Below are 18,482 nucleotides of genomic sequence, written 5' to 3'. Positions count from 1 at the left end.
GCAAACCGAGATTAATCAGCTCATGTACGGAAATGACGCAATTATTCAAATTCAAACTGTAAAAAAGGTAAACCAAGGCACAACAATCTTACACTCCGAATATTAGTTATTAGTTCAAGTAAAGACGTCTTTTAATAACAGATTTTATAACAGACTCTGAAATAAAAACCGGCCGCAAATGTATAAAAAATAATATTGGAGTCAAAGCAAATAAAACTGATACATAGTGGTTTCCCGCCAGCAGGTGGCAGCAGTGAGCCGCACGCGCATTTGATCCCGGAAGCAGCGGTGACGTCAGCGGCGCGACTGTTCCTGCTCTTGTGGTGAGTTTTGTTTTGGTCAGCGCGTGATGTCGAAATGTTATTTGCTTTATTCACGCATTTATCGAGCTAAGAAACCCATTCTGTCTGTATGATCGCTCGGCGTGTTTGATGTCAGCTTGGTCAGTAACAAACTCACAACTAGGCTATTTTTTGCACATCTGCACTGGAATGCTATCGTGTTTGTTTGCAATGCTATATCGTAAATTGTGTAGTATACCAATTTGTTAATCAGTAGTGTGTGTGTGTGTGTGTGTGTGTGAGAGTGTGAGTGAGAGTGAGTGTGAGTGTGAGAGAGTGTGTGTGAGTGAGAATGAGAGTGTGAGAGAGTGTGTGTGTGTGTGTGTGAGTGTGAGTGAGAGTGTGTGTGTGAGAGTGTGTGTGTGTGAGTGTGTGAGAGTGTGCGAGTGTGTGTGTATGTGATTGTGTGTGAGTGTGAGGATGTGTGTGTGAGTGTGAGAGTGAGAGTGTGTGTGTGAGTGTGTGTGTGTGTGTGTGTGTGTGTGAGAGAGAGAGAGTGTATGTGTGTGTGAGAGAGTGAGAGTGTGAGAGAGTGTGAGAGTGTGTGAGAGTGTGTGTGTGTGTGTCTGTCTGTCTGTCTGTCTGTCTGTCTGTGTGTGTCTGTGAGTCTGTGTGAGTGAGTGAGTGTGTGTGTGTGCGTGCGAGTGTGTGTGTGTGTGTGTGTGTGTGTGTGTGTGTACTACAATGAACTGTATGCATAAACTGTGTGTACCAAAGTGTATTTTTACTTTAAAGGTTTAGTTTCAGGATCTCTGTTGAAATTGCCTGTAGAGTTCTATGCATGATTTTCTATAGTGCTGAAATGTCTCTGACTCTCTGGTTTCTATAGATTCTCTTTCAGTGCTGTAGATGCAGTGGTCATGGTGCTCAACCTGTGCTTGTCACACTTTCAGACCTCCATTCAATGCAACAAGGTACCACACAAATTACAGCCCATTATGCTGTTAATGCAGCTTGACCTCAGGTTAAAATTACACTCTTACGGCATTGTTAATATACAGACTGAAATGAGACATTTAAACAATATCACATCAACAAGAGCTGTTCTAAATATCAATACCGCAAAGAATACGGTGTTTGTTTTTAGCAACAGTGCAATTTTTGAGAAAATTTACTGTTATAATTTACTCGTGTCATTCCAACCCAGTATTGTTTTCTTTCTTCCATTTAACACAATAGGAGACCATTGGCATAATTAACAGTAAAAGCTATTTAAATATGCTTCATTCAGAGTCTTTAGAAAGCAAATAATGTTTCTGTGTAAGAAACTGTAATACTATATTATACTAAATCCAGTCTCTTTACTAGATTATGCTGTATCTGTTTTGTCTGGTCTCCAAAACCAGTGTTTTATCCGGCACCTAAAACTATATCTTAAAGAGAGGTTGACGGAGGAAGCTTGTGGATGATAAAAATTAACAGGGTTTATTGAATCATTTTAAGTGCTTGGTTATTTTTATTTGCATATGTCTATCACAGATGCAACATATATTGTTATATTAAACTGCTACACAGCAAAATCCAATTCAACTTTTTAAAAAATTGAGATATATCCTCTTATCAGTTATTCGTGAAGACAAATATTCCACAAAACCACAATCATGAGATAAAACGACTATAGCAAGCATTGCTAGGGCAAGAAAAAAAAGTAATGTACAGTATAAAAATAATAATGAAATTGCATAAGTGATTAAATGCTAAATAGCATAAATGATTAAAAATGATAATTAAACAACACAGACTGCTACCATTGTTATTTTAGTGTCATTGATATACTTTTTTAATTTGTGTTAATATTTTGAACTAAATTTTATTTTTATGTTTTCTGTTTTTACTTAAAACATTTTTTTTTTTTCATTTTGTTTTTGTTTTTTTTCAAATATGTGCATATAGCTTTTATATATATATATTTTTTTCATTCTAGGTTTTAGTTATTTTAGTACATCAGGTTAAACTAAATGGAAATGAAATGTTGCTTTGGCAGTTGGCTGTTTTCTTATATTTTATTACAGTTAACGTTTCATTTTATCTTTAATAAGCCTGGTTGCTCCGGAAACAAATCCTTCGGAACTAAATTTGAATTATTTTCTTATTTGCATGAAAAGGAGCACAGAATGTTCCGTGGAATAAACAAAGACAGTCATACAAATTTCGAGCAACATGTTGCTGAATACATAACGGTATTCTCAGTTTTCAGTGAACTTTTCCTTTAAAACCCCTCTCGGAAATCCCTTTGAATAACCTGATGGTGAGTAATAGAGGGTTCAGCTCTGACTGCTTTGTGTCTTGTGTGCGTCTGAGCCGACCTTGCAATGTTCTCTACCAAGAACACACGTCTGTGACTATTCGATACGTGTTTTGATATTGTCATTGGTCCTTCAACATCTTTTTTTTTCACAGCTGTGTGCCGACGGTTACGATGTCTCCAACCTTCTCTCCGCGGATCCGATCGCACGCCGGAGGGGTTTCAAGCTGGAATACTTCCTCCGGCCTCCAGTCCACGTCACACTGAGCTTCCAGGTCAAGATGGAGCTGTGTCGGCTGGACGTCGAGCTTTGGCCGTGGGGAATGGATCAGGGCCGAACCTCGCGAAGGCTGGAGATCCTAACGTGTTCAGAACGAGACGGCGATCGGTTCGAACTTGTATCTCGTTGTGATTTGCAGGAGGAGCTGCAGGTGTGTTTCCTCAACCCTGCTTTTAAACCTCGAGCGCCGTTTTCCGATGCTCCACCGCAGACGCCGGTTGGAGCGAAAACGCAGGAGCTTTGGAGGCGCAGGTCTCTCGGATCGGTCGCGCAGCTCAGAGTCAGTATTCCCTACAGCGGCGCCGCGTCAGCGCTCGGCATCAAGACCCTCGCCGTGTTGGCTTTGCCTTCTCGCTGCTGTCCTGCATCTGAACTGGACAAAATTTGGGATGCGCATCTAAACAGCCTGAAAAAAACAGTCCATCTGACCATCGTACCTCCCAAACCAGATCCCGTCCCAACCGATATCCCAATCCCAGAGGAGTTTCTCGATCCCTTAACACAAGAACTCATGGTTTTCCCAATGATCTTGCCCAGTGGAATGGTGATCGATAACGACACGTTAGAGGAGTACCAGAAGAGAGAAGCCACATGGGGCCGTTTACCCAATGACCCATTTACCGGCGTCCCTTTTACCCAGAACTCAAAGCCAATTCCAAACCCTCTGCTCAAATGCCGCATTGACCGTCTGGCTCTGCAGACGGGATGCACAGGAGTCAGGAGCAGGAATAACCTAATAGCTGAACCACAGCCATCCAGACTCACAGTGGAGGCCAAAAGCGTCACAGACTCCAGTAGAAACTGTGATCATACAGACACTTCACAAGCACAGTCCTTCGCATCGGTTTCAGAGTCTAAAACAGGACCTGATGCCTGCAAAACAGGACGGACACAGAGCCATTCTGCTAAAAGGAAGCACGATTGCAGTTTTCCTTCCACCAGCGATGATCCTGATCGCTCTCCTTTGAGGAAAGCGCATGAAACTCCCTCAGGTTTGTATGGAAGCTGCCATAGAATTGAAAAATTCTGACCTTTTTTTTTGTTTTTTAGTTCTCTCAACTATTGTCTTAATTGTACTAAATGTGACCCTGGACCACAAAACCAGTCATAAGGGTAAATTTTTTTTAAATCGTCACGATAGGACAATATTTGGCCGAGATGCAACTATTTGAGATAGGACAATATTTGGCCGAGATACAACTATTAGAAAATCTGGAATCTGAGGGTGCAAAAAAAAAAAAAAAATCTAAATACTGAGAAAATCGCCTTTAAATTTGTTCAAATTAAGTTCTTAGCAATGCATATTAGTAATCAAAAATTAAGTTTTGATATATTTACGGTAGGAAATGTACAAAATATCTTCATGGAACATGATCTTTACTTAATATCCTAATGATTTTTGGCATAAAAGAAAAATGTATAATTTTGACCCATACAATGTATTGTTGGCTATTGCTACAAATATACCCCAGAGACTTAAGACTGCTTTTGATTTAAATTTACATTTAAAAATCGTATTTCATTAACTGATACAATGTTAATATACCAACCTATTGAAGTTCTGAAATCTGTTTAGTACCTTTGTAATACACTGATAACCACCTAAAACAGGTGGCAATGAGGAAGTCACATGATGAACCAAAGCTCATCACAAACAGCTCTTCCACAAGCTGAGAAAGAAAATACTAATATATATATATATATAGAAGGTGCACAGTGTCATTCACACAAATACTAAACACCGTCATGGTAACACACATGATACTGAAATAATGCAATAAACATTAATTTAACAACATCAGATGTAACATACAATCCTAATGAACATTACCGAATGTAATGAAAAAACATCAAATGCGAAATTTTACGGAATTCTGGGAATGTCAATTTGTTTTTTTTTACTGTAAATTATGCGTTCTTTTTCCATGTCCAAAAACTGTTTTACCATAAAATTACATGAAATGTCAATTACAGTTTTTCACTGTATATAGTAATGGAACTTACCGTTAACCAATTAATAGGTTTTTACTGAAGCATTTTTACAGTTTTTTACCGTTAAAATCACGATGATTTTTTACAGTGCGCTTCAGAGTGTGAGGTAAAATGTAAGAACTAAACATTTAATATTTGACAACTGTTTACGATAGAAATGTTAAATGACCGATGATAATATCCAGTGATGCGAACTACTCGATTGTTTTGGAGCAAATTTCGCTGTTTTGAACTAAAAATATAGGCATTATTTATGTGATGTAATGAAGACCGGGAACATACGGAAAAACTTTCAGTCTCCACCAGTATAATACAAAAGTTTTAGCGCCTTTCCAAAGAAGAAGTAGCCATTACATATACTTTATATATTATTATTATTATAAAAAAAAAATAGTAAAGTATTAAGCCTCTCACCTCAGAAAACCGAACTTTCCTGTTCTGTCAGACGTTATTGTGCGCATGCTGTGATACAAAGAACATATCGTCCGTATTTTCTGATTTGGTGAAAATAAACGCGTTTTATCATAAATTGTACCTGACGTTTTTAAATAGCTAATTCTTTGTAAAGTAGCAAGTCTCACAGCTCAGGAAAAACTAACTTTTCTGTCCTGTCAGACGTTACACTCAGGGTTGCCAGGTATTCACAACAAAACCCGCCCAGTTGCTACTCAAAACTAGCCCAATCGCGGTTCGAGGGGAGTTCCCGTTAAAAATCGCGTTCCGGGGGAACATACTAAATAATAAATATCACGTTATTGGTGTCGCATCAACCTGCGGCAAGGAGCCCAATTCCGCGGGAAAACCACAGACTTGGCAACACTGGTTATACTTGTGCTTGCGAGTGCAAATGTGGGACTAGTGAAAAGAAATGCATTTTAATATAAGAGAAGTTTCATATTTTAAATGGCAAATTCTGGTCATCAGAACAAATTACGGCCCATGACGTTGCAGTTACTTTGCTAATAATAAGTCATGATGTTATCAAAGTATTATATATATCCCAGACAGCACACGCATGTCTGCAAGACGTCTGTTAAAGATCGCTTCATCTGGAAAGCATCTGCTGTGTGCAAACATCTGATAGACGTCTCTAAGATGTCAGTTTTACATTCATTCTAAATCATAAAGTCATTTTCTAAACGTCTGTTTGACATCTGATAGGAAACGTCCTATAGACGTATTGCAGATGAGCAAATGCGTCTCGCAGACATCAAATAGATGTCTCTGAGATGTACCTGTGCTATCGTAGCTAGAACATTGTTGGTTATCTAGGAGTTCACACTGACAAAATTGTGTGATGCTAATGAAATGAAGTTATGAAAAATTAAATCACCAAAACAAATGGCAGTAAATTACATAACTACCCTGTTGAAAAAAACAGCATATGCTGGTTAGGTATGTTTTGATGCTGGGATGCTGGTTTAAGCTGGTCCTTTGCTGGTTTATGCTGGTCATGTGCTGGCAAAGGACCAGCATAAACCAGCAAAGGACCAGCTTAAACCAGCATCCCAGCATCAAAACATACCTAACCAGCATATGCTGTTTTTTTCAACAGGGCAGTGCATTGTGTGTTAGCTGGGAGAGCATTTGTGGCATACGATTAAGAGTGAACGTGTGTGTATATTTGCTAATAGTTCCCATCCATTAATTTATAATAAGTTCTGGTTCTTTTGTTCGCTTTCTTTATAATTCCTTTAATGGTTTTGGATCCCCCAGACATGCTTGGTTTCTGGTGTAGCCTATTTCTTGCTCATGTTTGGGTCTGTTGTGTTTCAGAGTTGGACTCACATGAGCGGCGGTTAGCGAACAGTTTAGATGAGGCTCTGAACGCTGCTCTTCACGGGTTACCAGTGTTCACCTCCCCGAGCGAAACCGCTTCACGTGTGGACGCCTCCGCTGGTACGAGACTGAGTTCACTTATTACTGCCAATCGTATTCGAATATATTTAACTTCAGAAGCCAGTGTTTAGTTCAGGGTTTCTCAGTCGATGTCCAGTTTAACTCCAATCTTGGTCAAACTCGCCTGCTTGTATCTTTCTGGTAATCCTTGATTAGCGTATTCAGGTGTGTTTGATTAGAGCTGGAGCTAAACTCTACAGGAAAGTTTCTGCACGTCTTAAAAAGTCTCAATTCACATTTTCACAAACGAAGGCCTTAAAAAGTCTGAAATCAGAGCAGAATCTCTTAAAATCATGAAGCTGTGGCATTAAATGTTGCATGCAGTGCAAAAAAACGGTCAGTATTTTTGTCTGGTTTCTTAGTATAAATATCTAAACATTCTTGAATAAACATACATTTACTGGAGATAAACACATGAAGTCTTGTTTTCTGAAAATGTAAAGAGTTTAACAAGAAACCCTGTTCTAATTAAACACACCATTTTTTTTTTTTTTAAGTAACTTGGTTTTTCATGACCATGTTCAGCCAATTTTCTAATGTTTGACAGAATTTCCCATATTTTACTCCTATCTCTATTACGTCACTGCGCCTGGATAGAGTTAGATCCACCAATAAATATTTTTATATGTTGACGGTCATGTGATAATGTATGACATTTGTAAATTTTTCCCATCTTTGTTTAAATAAATGGTCTTTTGAGTTATGAATGTTACAGTATATAATAATCCATTGAACTGATCCCAAAAGACTACAGAAAAAGTATAAACAGAATGATGAATTAGTTGTATTGATCTATAGCTGTCCTGTGTTTTCCAGGTCGGCACGCGTGTGTGTTTTGCTCTTGTTCTCTGACGGTTTACTCGTCGAGCGTGGTGTCGTACTCTCTGCCCTGCGCTCATCTCATGTGCGGAGCGTGTTTGAGGCAGAAACACGCGTCTGGTTCTCGGAGACTGCAGATTAAGTGCCCTGTGTGCGGCACGACTGCCTCCAGCAGAGACGTCACTCGAGTGCATCACTGAACATATTCATCATGAGCTCATTTGTTTGCAGATTTTGTGTATCGTTTTCATTAAAGTTTTTGGAAAAGCTCGAAAAGGACTTTGTTATTGGTTAATGTTTTCTAGTAATATTTGCATTAATACTCTAAAGCACATTGTGTTTGGGGTCGGTGAAAATGTGAAATATTATAATGTAAAACAGCTGTTTTCTATGTGAATATCTGTTAAACTGTAATATATTTCTGTGATGTGCAGCTGTATTTTCAGCATCATTACTGCAGTCTTCAGTGTCACATGATCTTCAGAAATCATTCTAATATGCTGATTTGCTGCTCAAGAAACATTTCTGATTATTATCAGTTGAAAACAGTCGTGCTGCACAATATATTTTTGTGGGAACTGATACATTTTATTTTTCAGGATTCACAGATGAATAGAAAGCTCAGAAGAACAGCATTTATTTGAAATATAAATATTTTGTAACATTATAAATGTCTTCACTGTCACTTTTGATCAATTTAATGCGTCCTTAATGAATAAAACTATTAATTTCCTTCAACAAGGTCATTTCAATATGACGGATAAATAAAATAAAGTTAAGTAAAATTAAAAAGTCAAAGGATTCTTGCACTAGACGTGCTGGTTTGGTCCTCCTCTCATATTTGTGACCCTGGAGCACAAAACCAGTCATAAGAGTCAATTTTGTGAAATTGAGATTTATGCATCATCTGAAAGAATAAATAAGCTTTCCATTGCTGTATGGTTTGTTATGATAGGACAATATTTGGTCGAGATACAACTATTTGAAAATCTGGAATCTGAGGGTGCAAAAAAATCTAAATATTGAGAAAATCATCTTTAAAGTTGTTCAAATTAAGTTCTTAGCAATGCATATTACTAATCAAAAATTAAGTTTTGATATATTTACGGTAGGACGTTTACAAAATATCTTCATGGAACATGATCTTTACTTAATATCCTAATGATTTTTGGCATAAAAGAAAAATGTATAATTGTGACCCATACAATGTATTGTTGGCTATTGCTACAAATATACTCCAGCGACTTAACACTGCTTTTGTGCTCCAGAGTCACATATATAAAACACCAGTGATTCACATCTACCTGAACTCGCTCACATTCACATAAAGAAGCCTTGTTGACAAGTTTGGGTGAGTAAGGGCTAAACGCACAAATATAGCAGCTTTATAGTATCTCTAAATAAACTGCTAGGTGCCATGCAACATGTAATGAGGGATTGCATGAATTATCACAAATGTAGTGAAGTAAAGAATACATATACGATTCAAAAATATAGTGAAGCAGAGAGTAAAAATTGCTAATATCTCAGTAAAACTACAAAGATACTCAAGTACTCACTTTTGATCAATTAAATGTGTTCCTGATGAATAAAAGTATTAATTTTAATTGTTAAAACTGTATATCTAAAACACATTTCCCATGTGAAGTTGAACTGTGTTGGTCCAGTGGATCCTGCTGCTGTCTGAGGAGTGAATGAAGGATCCTTGAGCTCGTTGTGTTCGGTGGGAGGCTGATGAAGGCTGAACTCTCTTTGTGTGTGTTTGAACAGCTCTGTCCTCTGCTGTCTATTGTAACGCTAAACCCAAGTTTTCCACACACACTCCTGAAGGACACACTCACACACACACACTCTCTCACACTCACACACACACACTCTCTCACACTCACACACACACACTCTCTCACACTCACACACACACACTCTCTCACACTCACACACACACACTCTCTCACACTCACACACACACACATACACACACACACACACACATGTTGTGTTTCCATGTTTTATGGGGACATTCCATAGGCGTAATGGTTTTTATACTGTACAAACTGTATGTGCTATTGCCCTACACCAACCCTACCCCTAAACCTACCCCTCACAGGAAACTTTGTGCATTTTTACTTTCTCAAAAAAACTCATTCTGTATGATTTATAAGCTTGTTTCCTCATGGGGACCTCAAAAATGTCCCCACAAGGTCAAAATTGACTAGTATTACTATCCTTGTGGGGACATTTGGTCCCCATAACGTGATAAATACCAGGTACACTCACACACACACACATACACACACACACACACACATGTTGTGTTTCCATGTTTTATGGGGACATTCCATAGGCGTAATGGTTTTTATACTGTACAAACTGTATGTGCTATTGCCCTACACCAACCCTACCCCTAAACCTACCCCTCACAGGAAACTTTGTGCATTTTTACTTTCTCAAAAAAACTCATTCTGTATGATTTATAAGCTTGTTTCCTCATGGGGACCTCAAAAATGTCCCCACAAGGTCAAAATTGACTAGTATTACTATCCTTGTGGGGACATTTGGTCCCCATAACGTGATAAATACCAGGTACACTCACACACACACACATACACACACACACACACACATGTTGTGTTTCCATGTTTTATGGGGACATTCCATAGGCGTAATGGTTTTTATACTGTACAAACTGTATGTGCTATTGCCCTACACCAACCCTACCCCTAAACCTACCCCTCACAGGAAACTTTGTGCATTTTTACTTTCTCAAAAAAACTCATTCTGTATGATTTATAAGCTTGTTTCCTCATGGGGACCTCAAAAATGTCCCCACAAGGTCAAAATTGACTAGTATTACTATCCTTGTGGGGACATTTGGTCCCCATAACGTGATAAATACCAGGTACACTCACACACACACACATACACACACACACACACACACACACTGACCAACTGCAGCAGCATCAGACCTTCTCCCAGCGTAGAGATGCTCAACATAAATATCCCACAGAAAACCAGTCCTGATGAGGATGCTGTCGTCACGGAGACCAGACCATAATGGACTAAATAATAAACTTTAATGCCAGCCCATGGGCTTCTACAATCTAATGTATTCTGAGGTGTCATGAAATATTTTGAAGCAAATATAGAAAATGTACTGAATCTAAAAGCACGAAAAGTCTTTCTGACATAAACGCTCCGGACTGAAATGATCAACAACATTTCCATTTACTGTATGTGCAGCATTTCATTATGACAATTACTGATGTGCTGCTTCTAAACGAGGTGAGTGAACTCTGTGCTGTCTGATTAGGCCTCGTTTGCGTGATGAGTTTATTATCACTCATATTCTCAGATTTACAGGCGTGATGTTCCTCAAAGCACGTCTGACTTCTCCAGGTGTTATTGGATGAAATTGTTCTTTTGTTGGCCTGCATGCGCATAAACAATCTGGAAATGCTGGCTTGGATTAGTGTTTGTGAGCTCTGAATACTGAGCGGGCATTTCTGCTGTTTAGTCCTGCGTTCAGATGAATCTCATATCTGTTATTTCACAGCTTTGACCTTCTGCTCGCTTATGTTACACATTAACCCCTTCAGTCCCGAGACATATAATATATTCATATAAAATGTAAACACTTCAGTTTATATAAAATAAATGTATATTTTATATTCACTTGGAACTAAAAGACTGATAGTCTAGTTTTAAGGTAATAATAAACTTTTAAGACTTACTTTATGATTTAATAATTCATGCATCAGAAGGTTGATGTTGCTGAAACATGTTCTTAAAGGTTTTATTCTTTCTGATTTATTAGTTTGTCAGATGAACTGAATTTTCATTAAACGTCACTCTTCATAAGTTCTCAAGCAGAAACAATGATGTTCTGAACAGGATTGTTATTATTATAATTAACTAAAAGTAAACCTAAAACCATAAAAAATGTTACTTGAAATAAAATAAACATTAACTGAAATAACATTATAAAAACTTTAAAAAGTTATTTTACATGTCTTATTTTTATTTAGTTTAACGATGTACTAAATTTAACTAAAACTATACAGACATATAAAAAATTATTAATAAAAATGACAAAAACGCACAAAGAATTACTAAAAATTTAACCAAAACTAAATGGAAATGGGAAAAAAATAAAAATAAAAAAGGAAAATACTATATATTTATATATAATTAGAACATTAAAACGTGTTTTCATTACCTGAAATAAAATAAAACTTCAATTACTCAATTATTTTACCCAACACACAACAAAATTACTGTAACTTTAACTCAATTTAAAATGAAAATAGGAAATACAAAAAAAAAAAAATACAAAAATAAATACACAAAAAAAAAAAAACGTAAAACATTATTTGCATTGCCTGAAACAAAAAAAATGTTAAGTGAAAAAAAAAAAAAAAAACAAAAAAAAATACAAAAAAAAAAAAATACAAAAATAAATACACAAAAAAAAAAAAACGTAAAACATTATTTGCATTGCCTGAAACAAAATAAATGTTAAGTGAAATAAAAAATAAAAAAAAACACCTGTTTAACCTATTTTATTTTAGCTAGTCATCATTTCTTATTTTCATTTAGTTTAATTTGAAGTACTAAAATAACTAAAACTATACGGTCATATATAAAAAAGTAAAGTATGTCAAAATGTCAAAAGCACAACAAAATGAATACAACTTTAATGAAAATTAAAATTAAAATGAAAATGCAAAATATTTGGAAAAAATTAAACCATTAAAAAGTGTTTTCATTACCTGAAACTAAATAATTGTTAAGTGAAAAAAACAAAACAAAACAAACAAAAAACACTTAAATTATTTTATTGTAGCTAGCTGTCAAGGCAACAGTTCTCATTTTCATTTAGTTTAATTTGATGTGCTAAAACAGCTAAAATAACTGAAATAAAAATTAATAAAAACTATATAGACATATTAAACAAAAGAGAATTAACAAAATTTACAAAACTAACTAAATTCAAAAGAGAAAACTCAATTCAAGTTTATTTGTATAGCACTTTTCACCATACAATCGTTGCAAAGCAGCTTTACAGAAAATTACGTTTCTACAATATATTTAGTTGTAGCTTATCATGTGGGATTATGTCAAATTGATGTACATATGGCAGAAATGTACGGTAAAATTCAATTAATGACGTAATCATTAACACTATTAACAGCAATGATTATATGTTGCAATCAAACTTGTAGCAAAATTTGGTAGTTTATGTTGTTTCAGGTTTGGCATCATCAAATGAAAGATATCAAAATAAAAACCAACTCAAAGTATTGCTAGAACGATAACGGTCTGAAGCAGTGGTGGATGTGAGCTGTTTGATGAGGAGGAGCTCCGCTGGTGCTGATGCTGCAGCTCTATATAAGCGTCTGAGAGCATCAGAGCATCAGTGTGTGTCGAGATGTCCGACTCTCTGCTGCCTGCGTGTGTCCTCTGTCTGCTGGCGCTCTCTGCGCTCTCGTCCGCCTGCTACATCCAGAACTGCCCTCGAGGAGGCAAGAGATCCCAGCCAGAGCCCGTCAGACAGGTACAGACCAGCATCTTCATCATCAGCATCATCATCATCATCATCACCATCAGCATCATCGGCATCTTCATCATCAGCATCTTCATCATCAGCATCATCAGCATCATCATCATCATCATCATCACCATCAGCATCATCAGCATCTTCATCATCAGCATCATCATCATCAGCATCTTCATCTTCAGCATCATCAGCATCAGCATCAGCATCTTCAGCATCAGCGTCTTCATCAGCATCTTCAGCATCAGCGTCTTCATCATCACCATCAGCATCATCAGCATCAGCGTCTTCATCATCAGCATCATCAGCATCAGCATCTTCAGCATCAGCGTCTTCATCAGCATCATCAGCATCAGCGTCTTCATCAGCATCATCAGCAGCAGCAGCATCATCAGCATCAGCAGCTTCTTCATCATCTTCATCAGCATCAGCAGCATCATCAGCATCAGCATCTTCATCAGCATCATCAGCAGCATCTTCATCATCAGCATCAGCATCATCAGCAGCATCTTCATCATCAGCATCAGCGTCTTCATCAGCATCATCATCATCAGCAGGTTCATCAGCATCAGCATCTTCATCATCTTCATCAGCATCATCAGCATCAGCATCTTCATCAGCAGCATCAGCAGCATCTTCATCATCAGCATCAGCGTCTTCATCAGCATCATCATCATCAGCAGGTTCATCAGCATCAGCATCTTCATCATCTTCATCAGCATCATCAGCATCAGCATCTTCATCAGCAGCATCAGCAGCATCTTCATCATCAGCATCAGCGTCTTCATCAGCATCATCATCATCAGCAGGTTCATCAGCATCTTCATCATCTTCATCAGCATCATCAGCTTCAGCATCAGCAGCAACATCAGCATCAGCATCAGCAGCATCATCTTCATCATCAGCAGCATCAATACTGTGGACATTCACTGCAGCTAGTTTCAGAGAATTCAGAATTTCTTTGTTTTAAAGTTAATCTGCTAAACATTCGTACTGTGTGCAGTGAAATATTTAATTTAAATGAGCTGAAAAATTCATCTTAAACTTATTTCAGCTAGTTGCACAGGGAACATTCCTCACATATATTTAGATTAACTTGATGCATTAAAATAACTAAAACTAAAATAAAAAACTATTTGACATTATAAAAACGTTAAATTTTTATAAAAAAAACTCAAAATAAAAACTAATTCTAAATGTAAATAAAATTAACTTGAAATTAAATAAACGTAAGTGAAAACAACTTATACTTACTTAATTTTCATTTACTGTAGTTTAACTTCATGTACTAAAATAACTAAAGCTTAAACTGAAATTAAAATGTATAAAAACTAGACTTAAAAAAACACAACACAACAGAATTACTAAAACTTTAACCAAAATTTAAAAGAAAATGCAAAATACGAAAATAAAAGCTAATTCAAAATATTAATAAAAACAATAAATATCTAAATGATTCTAAAAATAAAACTGATTTCGAATAAGTTAACAAAATTCAAATTTTGTCGGTTTTTCAGTTTAATTTAGTGACAGTTTGAGCAAACTAACATTAATAAAATTAAAATAATAAATTACTAAAAATAAAATAACTAATTAGTAATATGAATAAAATATCTACTCAACATGGCATTTATATTATTGTCAGTTTAGATGTTGAAATCTTAGAATGAAATTACATTGATTTTAATTCTAAATATATATATTATTATATGTATTATAAATGTTCATGAAAAATTGTTACAGTTGCGCTCTTTATATCAACTATGTCCCAATTTATGTATCACGAATCATCCGTTGAATCATCTCTATATGATAATGAATAGACTGTACTGATGCAGTGTGTGTGTTTGTGTGCGTGTGTGTGCGCGCGTGTGTGTGTCTTTGTTTGTGTGCGTGTGTGTGTGTGTGTGTATGTGTTTGTTTGTGTGCGTGTGTTTGTTTGTGTACGTGTGTATGTGTGTGTGTGTGTGTGTAGTGTCCGGCGTGTGGTCCAGGGAATCAGGGCCATTGTTTTGGCCCCAGTATCTGCTGCGGGGCCGGTCTGGGTTGTCTGCTTGGATCTCCAGAGACGCTGAGCTGCATGGAGGAGAATCTGCTGCCGGGCCCCTGTGAGACGGATGGGACGTCCTGCGGGGCCCCGGGGGGCCGATGCGCCACTCCAGGCATCTGCTGCGACTCAGGTGAGCAGAACATCTCCTTTGATACTTTAGTGAACTTAATTTGAAGCTCTTGACTCTCTGACAGATATTTGTGCCTAATGCATGTGTTGTGTCTCTCAGAGAGCTGTGTTCTGGATCCGGATTGTTCTGAAGACGTGGGATCTCATCAGACTGAAGACGGCGTGGGTCTGAAGGGCGTTTCTGGAGAAATGCTGCTGCGTTTGCTCAATCTGGCCACTCGGAGACAAAGACCCTTCTGATGCGATCATTCATTCACACACACACACACACACACACACACACACACACACACGTGTTGCTCATCCCAGCGCTGTGTAAATACTGTATGTAGTAAACGGACGTGAAAGTGAATGTGTTTGGCTCGTTTGTTATTTCAAGCGCTTTGAGTTTATTGTCCCAGAAGCTGCGTGACCTGTTCTTGCCTTTATGTGATGATAATTCAGAGATTCATAAGGGTAATAATTACCCATCTAACATATAATCTGTAGCCGAAGCAGCCCGTGGCCTTTCTGTTAGCTCCAAAAAGTGTTTTCATGGTCTGACAGATCCTGCAGATCAGGTCTGAAACTCTTTTATTAAAGATGAATCTAGTACATTAGCTTTTCGCTTTAATCACTGTAAAATCTTGAAACCCAAGGCACTCCGATGATTTACCACACGTGTCAGAAAAGCAGAAGAAAGAGCTGGATGCAAAAGAAAAGAAAAAATGACAGAAGCACATGAAAGAATTAAAGCCAAACACGTGCCGCCGGTTACATCATGACAAGATATACTTTTGGTCCATTGCAAACAACAATAACAATAATGATAATAATGATGCTGATCAAAAATAAAATAAAAAATACAAAAATAAATTTCACTTTTAAAAGACAATTTTATATCTTTCATAAATTATTTTTTATTATATTTAATTATGATGTATATATAATTGAAAAAAATATATAATATTCTATCTTTCTGATACCATAGATCTTATATATTATATATAATTTTAAAATATTTTAAAATAAAATTTATATATATATATATAAGACACATACCTATGTACATAATATATATAAAAATAAAAAATAATTATACAATGAAAAAATTGTGTAGAACCAATCTTCACTCAAGAATTGCTATAGTAAATTTCACAAATAATTGTTAATAATTATTATTTTTTCCAATAATCTTTCATTTACTTAAATGACCCCTTTAATGTAATCCCTATGATTGAATTAATTAAATGATGCCTTTAGATGACTCAAAGCCATTTTCTGCACTGAAAAAAAATTCTCATATTCTACTAAGTGGGATTTCTTGTAAGGCCAAAGATGAAAGTCTGCTCCTGTAACAATGTAACAATATCAAAAAAGAAACTAAAATAGACAAGCTTGAACATCCAGCGCAATTACTGAACACACCCAGTGACACGCAACTGACCGTAACGAACAACACAAATCAACAAACTCCTGAGAAACACTGCTCAAGACATCATGAATGTGATGGTACGGCTCGTGTCACGCATAACCTGCAGCAAATGGCTCGGTGCATTCATATTCACATTCACCTGAATGAGGTGCTGCGGGGAATATTTCATCTGCTACAAAAGAGATTTCATAACCGATGTGTAAAACTGTTTTCTTTGGTGTGATGGATGAGTTGGGGCAGGCCGGGCGATGAGGGCGTAACAGGACTGGCATGCGTGGGTTTAAATAAGTGTTTCTGTGTTCATTCACGCTCAGTGCTGTTCAGCCATGGAGCTCAAAGCAACATCTGTCCTGCTGCTCGTGTGCGTCACCATCATCATCCTCACCAGCACTGAAGGTCAGAAGCAGATCCAGCTGATGCTCTTCATCATGATCATGTTTATGTTGTTGATGCAAATTGTAAATGTAATATGTTAGTAGTGCAGTTTAGGCTTATGCATTTGTTCCTTTTACCTAAAGCGATTTATTTCTATAACGCTTCATGCAATACATATTCTGTTCTTCAGTAGCTCTAAAAGCACATGTTGTGGTTTTCAGCTCAGTTCAGTGTTGATTACATTAATGCAATGTGCACTTTTTTTATTAACCCTTGCAAGTTTTTATCTCACATTTCAGTTTTTTGCAATTATGCGTTTGTATATCTAAATTCTGACTTTTTCTCTGAGAATTGTAAGATATGAACTCAGAACTGCAAGCAAGAAAGGTCAGAATTTTGAGATAAAAACTTTTTTATTTTTATTTCATGGCATTAACAAACAAAACAAAACAAAAAAAATGAATGCAAGATGTAAACTTTTGTACATAATTTTTTTAAAAATAAATTTTACAATAAATTTTTTATATCTTGCAATTCTGCATTTCATATTTTATATATCAGAACTTTAAAAAAATTATATTATAGTTCGGAAAGAAAAAAAATAAAGGTAATTGTAACTTTTTAATTGTGAGATAAAAAGTCACAAATACCTTTTTTAATGTTTTATATATATATATATATATATATTGTTTTTCCATGGCAGAAACAAGCTTCCATGTGTTCCAGTCATTTTGACTCAGAGAGGATTTTTAATTGATTGTACGCTTCGTTGATCTGAGCTCATGCACCTCAATTTTGAGCCAAAATGATCCACAAATAATACTTTTTCACTTAAGTGCATAAGTTCAGATCAATCAGTTTCAAAGAGAGATGTTTTAAAAGCCCGTCATTTTTGATCAGAAATACCAAATTAGCACAAGAGTAAAGCTCATGCACTCCCTGGGAATCAAACCCATGCTATAGCGATGCATAAGTCAGAACAGTGTCAGTAGAGTCGTGTTTGATTCCCAGAGACACACGTACCTATAAAGCAGCTTGAATAGATAGTGAGTCAGTGTGGACAGCAGTGATATGTGTCGTGACATGCATCGCTCTGCTTGATCAGAACATCAAACATGCCCTCTATAATTAAAGGCTTGTCTGTCTCTGTCATTCTTCTTTTCTGAAAACATCCTACAGGAAGTGTGTGGTTTTGTTAGGACAGGATTTAACTGTTATTCAGTGGCAGATGTTGCTTTTGTTTCAGTGGATGCCATTCCCAGTTGCTGCTTGACTGTTTCAAAAAAGATCTCTAAACGCATGATGCAATCCGTCTCAAGAGTCAAGATCCAGAACAAATCTGGCCGCTGTGACATTGATGCAGTGGTGTGAGTGTTTAACA

The 18,482-nt window shown here is 36.6% G+C and overlaps 3 protein-coding genes across 6 annotated transcripts in view; all 3 read left to right on the top strand.

Annotated features, from left to right (window-relative positions):
* The first annotated feature begins 246 nt into the window (after positions 1–246).
* ubox5 (U-box domain containing 5) lies at positions 247–7,845 on the top strand. Of its 4 annotated transcripts, none has more exons than XM_016507558.1 (5): positions 247–316; positions 1,170–1,255; positions 2,742–3,858; positions 6,635–6,757; positions 7,574–7,845. In XM_016507558.1, exons 2-5 carry the CDS (start codon positions 1,202–1,204, stop codon positions 7,774–7,776), a joined length of 1,497 nt encoding a protein of 498 aa, XP_016363044.1. In that variant the 5' UTR covers positions 247–316; positions 1,170–1,201; the 3' UTR covers positions 7,777–7,845. The 4 variants fall into 4 exon arrangements, with proteins under 4 accessions (XP_016363044.1, XP_016363042.1, XP_016363046.1 ...); XM_016507556.1 differs by having other exon boundaries at positions 247–323; positions 1,171–1,255; XM_016507557.1 differs by lacking the exon at positions 247–316 and adding an exon at positions 334–442 and having other exon boundaries at positions 1,171–1,255.
* Positions 7,846–13,000: 5,155 nt separating this feature from the next.
* On the top strand, positions 13,001–15,656 carry LOC107704586 (vasotocin-neurophysin VT 1-like). The gene is made up of 3 exons (XM_016507554.1): positions 13,001–13,133; positions 15,109–15,313; positions 15,413–15,656. Exons 1-3 carry the CDS (start codon positions 13,008–13,010, stop codon positions 15,550–15,552), a joined length of 471 nt encoding a protein of 156 aa, XP_016363040.1. The 5' UTR covers positions 13,001–13,007; the 3' UTR covers positions 15,553–15,656.
* Positions 15,657–17,038: 1,382 nt separating this feature from the next.
* LOC107704587 (C-C motif chemokine 28-like) overlaps positions 17,039–18,482 on the top strand; it is a 2,179-nt gene continuing 735 nt past the window's right edge. The window contains exons 1-2 of the mRNA XM_016507555.1: positions 17,039–17,122; positions 18,348–18,468. Coding sequence (XP_016363041.1) covers positions 17,053–17,122; positions 18,348–18,468 — 191 coding nt within the window. The 5' untranslated portion in view covers positions 17,039–17,052. The remainder of the gene's footprint in view (positions 17,123–18,347; positions 18,469–18,482) is intronic.

The sequence above is a fragment of the Sinocyclocheilus anshuiensis genome, unplaced genomic scaffold (assembly GCF_001515605.1).
Source record: "Sinocyclocheilus anshuiensis isolate Anshui unplaced genomic scaffold, SAMN03320099.WGS_v1.1 scaffold1614, whole genome shotgun sequence".
Taxonomy (NCBI): domain Eukaryota; kingdom Metazoa; phylum Chordata; class Actinopteri; order Cypriniformes; family Cyprinidae; genus Sinocyclocheilus; species Sinocyclocheilus anshuiensis.
Note: the sequence above shows the minus strand (reverse complement) of the source record. Positions and strands in the feature narration are given on the sequence as shown.

What these genes read in the sequence shown, in the direction of transcription:
- ubox5 (XM_016507558.1), top strand. Translation starts at nt 1,202, where the DNA reads ATGGTGCTCAACCTGTGCTTGTCACACTTTCAGACCTCCATTCAATGC. An exon ending in CCTCCATTCAATGCAACAAG is followed by an intron (nt 1,256 to 2,741) that starts GTACCACACAAA and finishes TTTTTTTCACAG; the next exon opens with CTGTGTGCCGACGGTTACGA. An exon ending in AGCGCATGAAACTCCCTCAG is followed by an intron (nt 3,859 to 6,634) that starts GTTTGTATGGAA and finishes GTTGTGTTTCAG; the next exon opens with AGTTGGACTCACATGAGCGG.
- LOC107704586 (XM_016507554.1), top strand. Translation starts at nt 13,008, where the DNA reads ATGTCCGACTCTCTGCTGCCTGCGTGTGTCCTCTGTCTGCTGGCGCTC. An exon ending in AGCCAGAGCCCGTCAGACAG is followed by an intron (nt 13,134 to 15,108) that starts GTACAGACCAGC and finishes GTGTGTGTGTAG; the next exon opens with TGTCCGGCGTGTGGTCCAGG. An exon ending in AGGCATCTGCTGCGACTCAG is followed by an intron (nt 15,314 to 15,412) that starts GTGAGCAGAACA and finishes TGTGTCTCTCAG; the next exon opens with AGAGCTGTGTTCTGGATCCG.